Source organism: Equus asinus, chromosome 23 (assembly GCF_041296235.1).
Source record: "Equus asinus isolate D_3611 breed Donkey chromosome 23, EquAss-T2T_v2, whole genome shotgun sequence".
Classification (NCBI taxonomy): domain Eukaryota; kingdom Metazoa; phylum Chordata; class Mammalia; order Perissodactyla; family Equidae; genus Equus; species Equus asinus.
In genome coordinates, this window is record NC_091812.1 from 63604046 (window position 1) to 63617335 (window position 13290).

General features: G+C 40.2%; 1 protein-coding gene across 1 annotated transcript in view; it reads right to left on the minus strand.

The window, feature by feature from the left end:
- The window catches only part of LOC106839745 (serine/threonine-protein kinase MRCK alpha-like), a 48214-nt gene extending 39243 nt beyond the window's left edge, over nucleotides 1–8971 (minus strand). The window contains exons 1-5 of the mRNA XM_070495668.1: nucleotides 8901–8971; nucleotides 6695–6788; nucleotides 6194–6324; nucleotides 4779–4843; nucleotides 2020–2096 (exon numbers count right to left, since the gene is read on the minus strand). Of these exons, the coding sequence (XP_070351769.1) occupies nucleotides 2020–2096; nucleotides 4779–4843; nucleotides 6194–6324; nucleotides 6695–6788; nucleotides 8901–8971 (438 nt within the window). The remainder of the gene's footprint in view (nucleotides 1–2019; nucleotides 2097–4778; nucleotides 4844–6193; nucleotides 6325–6694; nucleotides 6789–8900) is intronic.
- Nucleotides 8972–13290: the final 4319 nt, after the last annotated feature.

The window sequence follows — 13290 nt, forward strand, 5'->3', positions numbered from 1 at the left end:
GGGTCTCAGGACTTATATTTGGCTCTTCCTATCGTAACAGGCCTCCCTCTTTCTCTAGGCTGTGGAGATGATACATAGGTCACACCATGTTTTGGGTATGTTTATTCCTATTGTTTATTCAGTAACCATGGCTCTAACCTGTCGTTAGTTAGAGCCCACGCTGGGTCCACTGAAAGACAGTCCCAGGCCAAAATGTCATTTACCTCCCAGTGTGGCAGGGCCCCCGTGCTGACTGGTGGACAACAGTGGTGCTTTGGGTCCCAGGAATTAGCATCGATGTAGGGCCAGTGTTTATAATCTCTGAGAAGTCTGGGTGTTTCTTCTTGCCTCGTGCACGACGACTCTGTAATCGCCTGCAGAGCCCTCCCCGCCTGCAGCGGTTGGTCCCCGACTCCAGTTTCCTTCTTCATGCTGTGAACCAGCCCATCACGCCCCCTCAGAGGTCTGGATTGCCCCTCCTCCAAGCTTCTAGGCTCTGAAACCTCAATCCCTTCATTTTGTTTCTCAAGCCCCAGCAGGGGCAGCTGCTCCTTCAATTACTCCCTCTCTGTTACCTCACTGTTTTCTTTCTGTCTTTTTAGTCCTCACTATCTGTTCCACCAATTCTCTGTTTGAAAATGTCTCCACTACATGGATGAACCCAGAGGACATTACCCTAAGCGAAACAAGCCTGTCACAGAAGGACAAATACTGCATGATTCCACTTACATGAGGAATCTAAAGTAGTCAATCTTTAGAAGCTGAGAGTAGAATTGTGGTTGCCAGGGGTTGGGAGGAGGGGGAAAAAGGGAGATGTCAGTCCATGGGTATAAGATTTCAGTTATGCAAGACGAGTAAGTTCTAGCGGTCTGCTGTACGACATTGTGCCTATAGTTAACGATATTGTAGTGAACACTCAAAAATTGTTAAGAGGGTTATCTCATGTTAAGTGTTCTAACAATGACGACAACACCACCACCAACAAAGAAGCACAAAGAAACCTTGGAGATAGAGATACATCTATTAGCTTGATGGCACATATGTCCAAGCTCATCTAATTGAATACATTAACTATGCACATCAATTGCACCTAAATGAACCTGTTTCAAATAAGTAAATAAAATAAAATGTCTATTAAAATAACTGATAGATTTCCTGTTTTCCTGAGTGGAGCCAGACCTATATCCAAAGGTTCCTCAACAATAGAAAGGAACATTATACAGAAGTACAGTTGGACATATTATGACTGCACGTGGATGAAACTCACAAACTCAATGCTGTGACATGAAAGAACTTATACAGGGGACGGCCTGGTGGCGCAGCGGTTAAGTTCGCATGTTCCACTTCTCGGCGTCCCGGAGTTCACTGGTTCGGATCCCGGGTGCGGAGATGGCACCGCCTGGCAAAAGCCATGCTGTGGTAGGCGTCCCACGTATAAAGTAGAGGAAGATGGGCACGGATGTTAACTCAGGGCCAGTCTTCCTCAGCAAAAACAGGACGATTGGCAATAGTTAGCTCAGGGCTAATCTTCCTCAAAAAAAAAAAGAACTTCTACAGCGTGATTCCACTCACATGCATTCTAAAATTAAGTCCTATTGTTTAGGGATGCATATACCGAGTGTAAAAACACGAGAGAAAGAGGAAGTCAGTGCCGTGAGCAGCAGGGTGGTCCCCAGCAGAGAGAGAGCCCTTGCGACCCAGAAGGGCGCAGCTCCGGGGCGTCAGCCGTTTCGCAACCCCCAGCTGAGTGGGGGGTCACACTGTGTTTGATCCACTTTTATGTATATGTGTCATAGCTCCCAACGTAAAATATTTTGCTGGTTATTTTAGTTGTAATAGAGATGGCTTTACAGCTTACAAAAACTTGCAGCCTTACTTTCCACTAACACCTGTCTTTTTCCTTGTGCTTGTGTCAAGCCCCCAGTCCTCTCACGTGGAATGATACGAAAACAGGTTTAGCACAAGACGGAAGCGCTATTTTGAGAACATCAGTGACTTCTGAAGCGCCTGTAGAACATACTCATGAAGCTTAGGACTTACCTCACATGGAACCACAGCATTGCTGGTTGTACTAAAGCCTGCCGAGGAAGATGAGCTTGAGTCTTGTTGCACTATACCTGGAAAACAATAGCAAACATTTTTTAAGCTAGAAAATTGAAACTAACAATCATGCCTTTTTCAGTCTTAATCTGTTTAAAATTGTTCTCAGATCGTATTTTTCAGAGATAATCTGATTTTTCATGTATACATATTAAATCAAAATATGTTCTTATATTTTATATATTACATATTAAACGTATTTAGTGTATCTTAGCATTCTGCATCTTAAATGAAACAATTTTTGGCAAATTCTTGGTAAACTTATAATGAAAGTACATAAGTAAATTATATACATTTGCACAAATTATTTAACTCCTGTGTATTGAATCATTGCTTTCTTTTCCCCAATAGCATTACATTTAAATAAAACTTGAAACATTTTTGGAAGACCGAAGGGGAGTTCAGGAATACAGTCATACCAATGATGGCTGCTCTTTCTATGCTAGTTTCTCCCCACTCCAGGAGTCAATTTCAAATTACTCCCCCCAGGTACCCAGTATGCACTTTTTAACCTAAGTTATCCGTAATAAGAACATAGGCAGGTATAAAACAAATATTAATTACACTTAAAACTTTTATCATAGTATCAAGGTGTTATTTATTTAGACAGAATAAATTATCCAACTACAAGGTTTTTTCTTCAAGGGAATTTTAAAGAAATTCCAAACTTTGTCATCTAGCAATTGTACGAACTTTAAATATATGGTATTCAAAATGAAGTCTTAAAGTATAATTATGATTCCTTTCAAATATCAGAGAAGAAAAAGTACAAAGTTAGACTTTCTCTAACAAGCATACCTTTAGCAACTGACATGGCCAGGAGTGTCAGCTTTTCAGCTATAAATCACTAATAAGATTGCTTAGAGGTCGAATAAGGAAATGTGTTCAGAAATGTCACCTAACACTGCACAAGGATTTTATTGCTCTGCACCATTCAGAGAGAAAATAATGAGAAAAATAAAACTCTAGGTTGAAATGTTAACTTCATAAAGCATGATGATAATATATGGTCTTTTCTTTTAGATTCCTTCTAAAAACCGTCAAGCCTATTAGTACTCCCACCAATCAACGTTTTTGGACCCTAAGTACCCTGTCCACAGAACCCCGCGTTCTGTAGTGAGCAACGCTCCGGCCTTGACTTCTCTGTAGGAGCATCTGCCCTGGGACCACCACCATCTGATGGCTCTACACCAGCCATCCCACGTTCTGTGCCTCCTTACACCTCTCTTTAATTAGAACCTATCTTGATTCTCATCTTTGCAAAGGTACCCAAGTTCTCTTTAACTGCTTCTTCTATAGTCCATGAAAAAGTCAACCCACAAGTATTTACTGGTCAGCCACTGCTTTCCGGAGTTTGCCTATCCTCAGTTCCTTATTAGTCTACCCTCTGCCCTCCAGAATATTCATCAGCTGGTGCAGGCCCACGCTGCTCTGATGCAGTCAAATGTGAGCCACAGAGCTGGGGCGGTTGAAAGAAGAGGAGCTCAAACATACAAAAGAAGGTCCAGTGACTACTTTGTATAAGAAATGGCCTCTGTTAAGAGACTAGAACATCCCTTCGCTTAAAGGGAACAGCCACAGTTTATTTTTACTAAGTTCTCTTGTCATTAATACCTTCATAATGAAAGGAAATTTAAGAAATTCTTGTGTTAAGTGTGACATATTCTTAGCTTCCAGATTCACGGGAAAATGTCTAGGAGATCTTAATGGAGGAAAAAAAAAGTCGTTTCAACTAATAAATAGTTGAAAATGGCTTAAAGCAGGCACTCACGGAGGATGGTCATGAGCACCCCGATGCAAGTCTGAGCGAGTCTTCCATGCTGTCTCCTCAGCTGCACGTTTCAGTCTCCCCACAGGGTCTGGGACAGCCCTGAACACACAGACACGTGTCCCCTCCGCCCTCTCCAGTATAAGTGTTAGCTGACTTCCACATCACCCGAGTGGCTTTGCCTCACGCTGCGGCTCGTGGGAACATTCCCAAACTGGGAAGTGAATGGTATGAAATAAAAAATGTTTATCTATTACAAGAACATTTTCATGATACTGAAAAAAGGTAGTTCCACTTAAAGCAAAATCTGTTGCTTTTACTATGATAGAAAAATCTCTAAATTGTGTAAAATAAAACCAAACAAAATGGTTCTTTAAAAGATGTGGTATATATGTACAATGGAACACTACTCAGCCATAAAAAAAGACAAAATCATCCCATTTGCAACCACATGGATGGATCTTGAGGGCATCATGTTAAGCGAAATAAGCCAGACAAACACCATATGATTTCACTCACATGTGGAAGATAACCAAACTTACAGACGAGAACAAATCAGTGGTTACCAGGGGAAGGAGGTGGAGGGCGGGCACAAGGGATGAAGGGGCACAATTATACGGTGTATGACAAACAATAATGTACAGCTGAAATCCCACTATGTGATAAGCTATTATGACCACATAAAAAAAAATAGATGGCCTATCCTAAATGCCAAAAAAATGGCTCTTTGAACATTTTATTGAATACGAGTGGATACACACACACATACACACACTAGCCTCGGGCTCCAGGCTCGCTTATGAGAGCTATTTTCCCATCTGTGTAGTAAGCTGGCTCTTGTGTGGGCAAGTGGACCCAGCGGAGGGGAGTGCAATAGGTCCTGTTTTAGGTAACAATTAGCCCCGTACCCTTTTAGATCCGAGCTCCTCACCCTTATTCAGGTGTTCAATTTCTAACCACAGGTCGGATTGGTACTTCTCTTTGGCTTTCATTTTACTAAAAGAAGCAGAAAGAAGGGAAGACGTCATTAAGTGCTAAGTGTGGAGACTGACCTATGTTTGGAGCCCCCATAATTGCGACGTGGGGCTACTGCAGGTAGAACCCTCAGTCAAGGAGAATTTCGTATTTGAAACACTCCAAATAAGAGAGATTTGGTAATTGCATCAGGATTTGTTTCACAGGGAACCAAAATAATGGAGCAAATAAATGAATATATATACTATTTTCCATTTGATTCACATGCCTGCTTTTGAGCAAACGTGTGGCTTGAGATGCCCTGAGCATAAGACGAAATAACATGTTTATTCTGCAAGACTACTCAGACGTCATTCGACAGCTCTTTACACTGTATCATTCACATACCAAGAAATGTCTTTTCCTTTTCATATTTAAATAAAATGCACTGATCTTAGAACTGGATCATTTGTAACATATAAAGTTTTTGGCTTTACAGTAGTTAAATTTCTTGCATTGAAATTGATCCAAATGTTAATGACTACAGTTACGTGAATAAGGTTTTAGGCGTGAAAGGTGGCCCTCAAAGGCTTCCTTTCTTCTCCTGTTGCTAAATGACTCTTGTGGAGCGCATTTATGTTGAAACAGATGTCACATTTATATTTTCACACTGGCTTGAATTTTTTTTTTCTCTTTACTCTCCAATATTACACCATCTCACCTACATTGCTGTATGCATTAGCTACGTTTATTGTCTCTTTGTATGTTTATCATATCGTCATTCACATGGTTGGAGTTTAATTTGCTCTATTTTTGTGGTAAGAACGGGATAAAATGCTCCACTAACCAGTAAACAAAATAGGGAGAGGCAGCAGTTAAAAAATACGCATATTGAAACATACAATGCAAGTTAGAAGTTATAATTAAAAATATGTAAAAACTAAGATCAGCAGACGCTTCAGAAGTAAAAGGTCTGTGGGAAATAGGCCACAATTTTTAGTTTGCCTCAACCTATTTTCATTAAAAAATGTTTTTTCTACATGTGCAAGACATTCCTTATGAGGGAATTTTGGATGTTTGTGAACCAAAGAAATTTTGCAAACAAGGAGGAGAAAACAAGAGAAACTTCATTCACAGGTGTATCAGTTTTCAGTATTATTGACACCATTTTGTGGAGATGCCAGAATCAATTAAAGCCTGTTGAAAGGACATGTGTTAAAAGCAACTAATTGCTTTCAAATTTTCATCAGTTTTCATTTCGTCGAAGAAATCTATTCTCTTTGGGGGAAAACTAAACTTTATGTCACAGGAAGAGACTGAATCTGCAACTTCACTGTAAATACTTTGCACCCAGCCTGGAAGTCGTCCTGAGAACGGCGTTGTCAGGCTTACCAGGCCAGAGCGACCGCAGCGGCCTCCGGGAGGGCCTGCCTGGAAGTCTGCTCTCTGTCCAGGGCCGACTCCCACGTGAGCATCGCTGACGCGTCCCGTTTATCAAACCGCTCCATCGCCCCCAGCGCGTTCTACAAAATCAGGTGAGTAGGTTTTCATTTCCATCTCATATTTACATTTTAAATCACATCCAGAAAAACTTACGAGGTGCTCGGGACTCTTATTTTTCTTGAATAGTAAATAGAAAATTTCCTTATTAAAATATATTACTTTTCGTTGTAGTTGAGGGCAGTAATTAAAGATTCTCATGAACAGTCTCGTTTTTACACTTATCACCATGACACCTTCCCCTCCCCGCAAGCAGGGCCGCTTTCTTATGAAAAGGCTTTTTGTAGGTTGAGACCTACAGAAACTGACATAATTCAGCAACTTCATCATCATGATTTTCACCTGTTCTTTTTTCCATTCTGTGAGCCTTCCTGGGCTGTGACTGACGCTCACTCTTGCTCCTGTGACCAAGCTGGAATTTCTAAAAGACTCCACTTCTTTGGTTATTTCTAAGGTCAAGCCCTGGACATCCTTTTCATCCCCGATGCTAACATATAGAAAGTAAAAGACACATATGAATGCAAAAGTGGAAAACATGTCAGCCTAAATAAAGATATAAGAAACATACTTGACAGTAAATCTTACCATAAGACTTTTAAGGATTTATTTAAAAAATTTGCTACCAACAGAAAAGAGTAAAAATCTAGAGATGCTACCAAAATGTATAGACTTGGATTTTCACAAAGCTCTTAGAAAATGTGAAGTGGCTGGCTAAACGTAAGACACATTGGGCAGGAATAGACTGCTTCTTAGGTTCAACTCATATAGTTGGAGAAATCATTAGTTCTTTCAAGGCAAAGACAGTTTTATTGACTTAATTAAGAAAGGTCACTATTCCAAACTTTATATTCTTAATCAGAGATTAATTTAAAAATTGATGTAGGCATTGAAATTCCACACTCTGTCCATCTGTAAATAACTTATCGATAAGCATATGTGCAATGCACATCACTTATTAATGTAACAGCATTAACCTCCATTCCCAGAAGGATCGCCCAGTCCCTGGGTGGTTAGTCCCATCGCTCCCCAGTAAGTTCTGTGGCCGGCAAATGAGAATTCCCGAGTACAAGCAAACCAAAGACACTTTTGGACATGCAAAGAGATAGAAAGGTTACTACACACAGACTTTTCTGAAAGAATTCCTCCAGAATGCTCTCTAGTGCAAAACAAAAACTGAATTCGAAAAAAGGAAAAATAGGACACAAAAATAGTGACAACATAACTAGGTAACATGATTAAGTCTAAAGTAGTATCAATAAATAGTAATCTGGGTCTAAAATCCCACGTGATGCTGGCATTAGGACTGGAGTGGAGCTATCACAGTTCTTGACCAAACGCAGAGGGAATATAACAAGAACCCCACTCTCAGCGTCTCCACTGGCCACGTGTGCGACCTTTGTGAGGGCAGCAGTCCTCGAAGAATAGTGACTCTTCTGAATCAGAGTCAATGCCTACCGGGAAATAAGCAAATTTCTTGAGCACCTGAGAAAAGATATGCCCTAAAGAAACCAATTACACAATTTTGAATATTTTTATTCCTAGTGAAAACTTAGAGCATCTTGTATCTTTAACCATAAGAGGAAATATCATAGATTCTTATATAACTGAACTCGATGTACTTGGAAAATATATTTCTTTGAATCTGATCGACAGAGACTTTGTTGGGCTCAATTACGATGCTTTTATACTACATGTCATTATAATAGAACTTGAAATCAGGCAGCATCTCAAATATATTTATTTGTGTTACATGATATGAAGGGCTTTTAGGAGAAAAAATATTTTCTGCTGTGGGCTTTCCTCTATGTTAATAATCAAAGACGCAAACTGGGCGCAATGCTTGAACAAATTCTTACAGGAATGAAAAGGAAATAACTGCCAATGAACAAATCACAATGAAAAGAGCTTAGACAAGACAGACTCAAACCAACACATGTGCCGGGAAGAAACTTAGTGAGAATAGCGCAGGCTCTGGGTCACACGGTCCTGGGAACCAACTTGGTTCTAGCTTCTAGGAGTTATGTAGCTTAGACAAGTTACAAAACATCTCTGAACTGAAGGCGTGAAATGGGGTATTAATACATATTTAACTGGCAGAGTAGTTAGAAGCATTCAAAATATATACATACATATATTATGTATGTGTGTGTACACATATTAGCAGATATACATGTATATATATCTCTTTTGATGCCTAAATATAGTGGGCACACAACTTTTTGCTGTATATTATTAATGCACACAGAAAAGGAATTAGCTTACAGAAATTGTCATAATTTTAAGCCTCAGTCCAAACCTTAGACTTGATAAATCAGGAAAGTGAACTGAAGAATGTTTAGGAATTATAAACCCAGTTAGTTTCCTAATTTATCAATTTCGTGATGTGTTTTAAACATAGTGCTACTTGTATTTTAAAGCACCATTTCCTGTTACAATTTTTAAGAGAAGAAAATACAAATTTATCTTAAAAAAAGAAATATTCATTTGAAAGCAGAAGCCCTGAAACTCAAAGCGCAGAGAGTATTATAGGTGTAAAAAGCATACTCGGTTTATTACTGGTATTAACAGGGAAATAACTGTGGACAGGGGCCTTCCTTACCTTCCTGAGGCATTCTGCAGGAGCCTGTAATCCTTCATCCTACAGAATAAGGGGGTTCTCTCTTTGCTCATAGTGACACGAACACTGCCAGCCTTTCCCCTCCCGGAGATCTTGGTGGAGCAGGGAGACCTGAAAATCTAATTCCTCATCCTCCAACAGTCCAAAGGAGCTGCTGGTTTAGGGCAACTGCTGCTGCCTGGAGCTGGAAGGGTCCTGCCCCAGGATTCCAAGGATGGCTCCCGAGTGGCAGTTAAACATGTTGACTCAACTGTGCAGGCTTGATGGGCACCCATGTGTAAAGACCCAATGTGGGGGAAAGGAGGAACCCCTTCCCTGGACAGTAGCGAGGGAGAAAAATCCAGGAGGGTATTCTAGTGATGACATTGTGATGCTGGATCATTAGACACAGCCTTTGAATTACGAACTTTCATATATATATATATATGGTCCGATATATCAGATCACCACTGGGGCCCAGGTTTGTTCCCCGGTGAGAGAACCACACCACCCGTCTATCAGTTGTCATACTGTGGTGGCTGCGTGTTGCTGTGATGCTGAAAGCTATGCCACTGGTAATTCAAATACCAGCAGGGTCACTGACGGTGGACAGTTTTCAGTGGAGCTTCCAGATTAAGACAGACAGTGAAGGAGGACCTGGCCACCCACTTCTGAAAAAATTGGCCATGAAACTCTATGAATAGCAGCAGAGTATCGTCTGATACGGGGCGGAAGGTGAGAGGATGGCACAAAAAGACCGGGCAGGGTTCTGCTCTGCTGTGCACAGGGGTGCTAGGAGTCACAATCAACTCAATGGCACTGACAACAACATGTATATTTTTTGAGCATTTAGCCCCATTTACTTTCTTTCTCTCTCACTCTCTCTCTCCCCATATTTGTAATATGTCTGTCTTTTTTTTTCTGAGCCATTTGAAAATAAGTTGCAGACACTGGGCCTTGTTACCTCTTAAATATTAAAAATAAGAGCACCTCTTACATGACCACAGTACAGGGATAAAAACCTGGAAATTCAACATTGACACAACACTATTAACTAAAACGCAGCCCGTATTCAAATTTTGTCAATTGTCCCGGTAATGTCCTTCATAACGATTTTTTTTCTGGGTTCCGGATCGCATCCAGGCTCGCTCATTGCATTCAGTTGACACGTCCTTTAATCTGGAGGTGCTCCTCGGTCTATCTTTGTCCTATATGACCTTGAGACCTTGAGGAATATAGCCCAACTACTTTCAGTCTGGGTTAATCTGACATTTCCACATGACTAGATCCATGTTAGCAGTTTGGGGAGGAATTCCATAAAACTGAAGTTCTGTCCTTATTGCACCCTGTGGAATGGCATGCACCCCAACACCATGCACCCCCGGGACATGTGATGTCCGTTTGTCCCGTTACTGCTGATATAAACTTTGATCGCTTGGGTAACCAGGTTTCTCCACTGTAAATTTCCTTTTTTCTATTTGTAACCAGTAAGTTATTTTGCGGGAATATATTTCAAGACTAAGTAGGCATCCTGTCCCTCATCAAACTTTCATCCACTAATCATCCTTACTATTATGCTTGCGAGACAGGGCTCCATTCCTTCTACGTTTATTAATTGGCACTCATTATAAGGAACAGCTTTTCCTTTTCTCTCACTTATTATTTATTCATGACTTTATTTACATCAGTATGCACTCATGGGCTCCTATTTCATCTTATTCCTTGTTCCTTAATTACTTTGATGCTCAGTGGTTTCTTGTGTTAGTCAGCTCAGGCTCCTCTAACAGAATACCATAGACTGGGGGGCTTACAAAACAGAAATTTATTTCTCACAGCTCTGGAGGCTACAAGTCCAAGATCGAGGTGCTCTCGAGGCAGGTTTCATCCTGAGGCCTCTTCTCTTGGCTTACAAGTGGCCCCCATTTTGCTGTGTGCTCACACGGCCTCTACTTTATGCTCACTTGGGGCGGGGAGAGAGAGAGAGCTGGGGGGAGAGAGCTCACGTCTCTTCTTATAAGGGCCCCACCCTCATGACCTTGTCTAAACCTAATCACCTCCCAAAGGCCCCACCTTCAAATCCATCACATTGAGGGTTAGGATTTCAAACATACGAATTGAGGGGAGGACACAAACATTCTGCGCATAACATAACATCTGGTCAGTTACCTATTGGCCAGAGGGAGACACTTCAATCGGACTCCTGTGTCCTTTCACATGCTCCAATATTATTTGAGGACTTGATTGTTTTCTGGCATAAGATGTACCAAGTCATCTTGTACATTCTCTGTCCTGGATATGGAGTCAAGGCATTTTCCAAGGATCCTTGTTTCTTCTTATGGGGAGTGGTGTTTAGAAAATAATATATGCATGCTATGTGATCTCATTGCTACTGGCTTATTATTGCTTCCAGGCCCGCTCAGCAGAAAGAACTAGGTGACATAAACATGCACACACATGTATACACATACGCATGCCACACACTCATACAGGCATCCCTCACACACTCAGCGGCACAGACCTATACACATGCATGTAAGCTTTAAAAATAATAAAATGAAACACGAAACAGCCATTTAAAATCTCATTTCTGAGCCTGACACTGTCATAGAACCCCATCTCTTAAGAAACAGAATAGGGGCCTGGTGATACAGTGGACACACCTCATAGAATCAGGAGTCATGGTCTTTCACCACACTTGTTCACCTCAGAAACGGCATGATCCGTGCCAAGCAAAGTGGCTGCTCTATCTCTGAGCAATACCTTGAATCTGAAATGTTCTGTGTTTCAAAATCTCTAAGTTCTCCTCCTTAAGTCACAAAGGTCATTCACACTTACTTTAATGTTGGAATGAATACGGCTATATAATAATAACTCCTAGTCTGTAAAATCTAGAGACGGATGCTCGTGTTCTCTGGGGGCTCTGCAAGTGTGAGGCTTTCATTTGGTAGGGCTGGTACTGAACAATGCGGAAAGAGGCAGGCAATGGACAAAGGGGAGGCAAGGCTTCATGGGCCAAATGTAGTCCCTTATTCTCAGCTCTAGACAACATGGAAATCCTCATTTCAATTTCTATTTGTTCGTTCAATTCTCTTAGCAATATTAAATTCATACAAAGAAGGCAAGAAACACAATAGAATTATCAGCTTTATACTCATCAGGGAAATACAAATTAAAACTGTAGTATGATACTGCTACAAACCACCAAGGCTAAAATTAAAAAGACAGAAAACACCAAGAGTCAGTGAGGACATGGAACAACTAGAACTTATGTACATTGCTCGCATAGGGAGAGTGTAAATCAATGAAACTACCTTGGAAAATTCTGTAGCAGAATCTTCTGAAGCTGAACATATGCATAACTTATGACCCAGCAATTCCACCCCTTCAAACATGATCAAAATGTCTAAATATGTACACCAAAAGACAGGCACAAATTCTTTCATAAGAGCTCAAAATTAGAAATAATGTAGGCATCAATCAAAAATAGAATACATTTTTACAAATGTGAAATATTTATACGATTGAATACAACAGCAGTAAGAAAGAGAAAATATTACTACATACTACTTCATGGGTAAATCTCTGAGACATCATATTGGGGAGAAAAAGTCAGATGTACAATGATACGTAGTGTATGATTCTATTTATAGCACTCAAAAACAGTCAGAAGAGTGACTACCCTGGGGTGGATGGGGACCACTGTCACTTGATTTGTAACAATTACAAACTCACATACTCTTTTACTCAGTCATTCCACTTCTAGGAATTTATGCTACAAGTAAGCTCTCAGAGGTTTGAAAGAATGTATGGGTAACATTATTTACTGTAGCTTTGTTTTTAAGGATAGTAAATGGTTACATAAATTTTGGTACTTTGACCCAATGCAACACTAAGCAGCCACACCAAAGAAATGCACATGTATTGATAGATTGATCTCCACTATATTCTTTAAGCGAAAAAAGCAGAATGTATAACAGAGTATATAGTGTGCTATCTTTTGTGAAAAGGAGAGTATAAAAGTACATATTAGTATTTGTATATGCATAAATTTTCTTTGAACAAGTATATTAGAAATTAATAATAGTGTTTGCCAGCAGGGAAGGGAAATAAAAAAGTGGTGAACAGTGGAATAAGGGAGATCATTTTTTATTCTATACTCTCTTGTACTATGTAAATGAATTATTTCTTCTGTCTACTTTAAAATTTTTTAAATAAACAATGGAAGTTTCTAGTTCTGGTGAAGATGGAATAAACACACTCCACCTTGTTTCTCCTCTTGGATGCAACTAAAATCCTTGGACAGAATACATAGAACAGGTATGTGAGGACTCTGAAATGTAAATGGTAGCAGGTGTATTGAAGAAAGAAACCAGATCCCAAGTAAGAACAATCC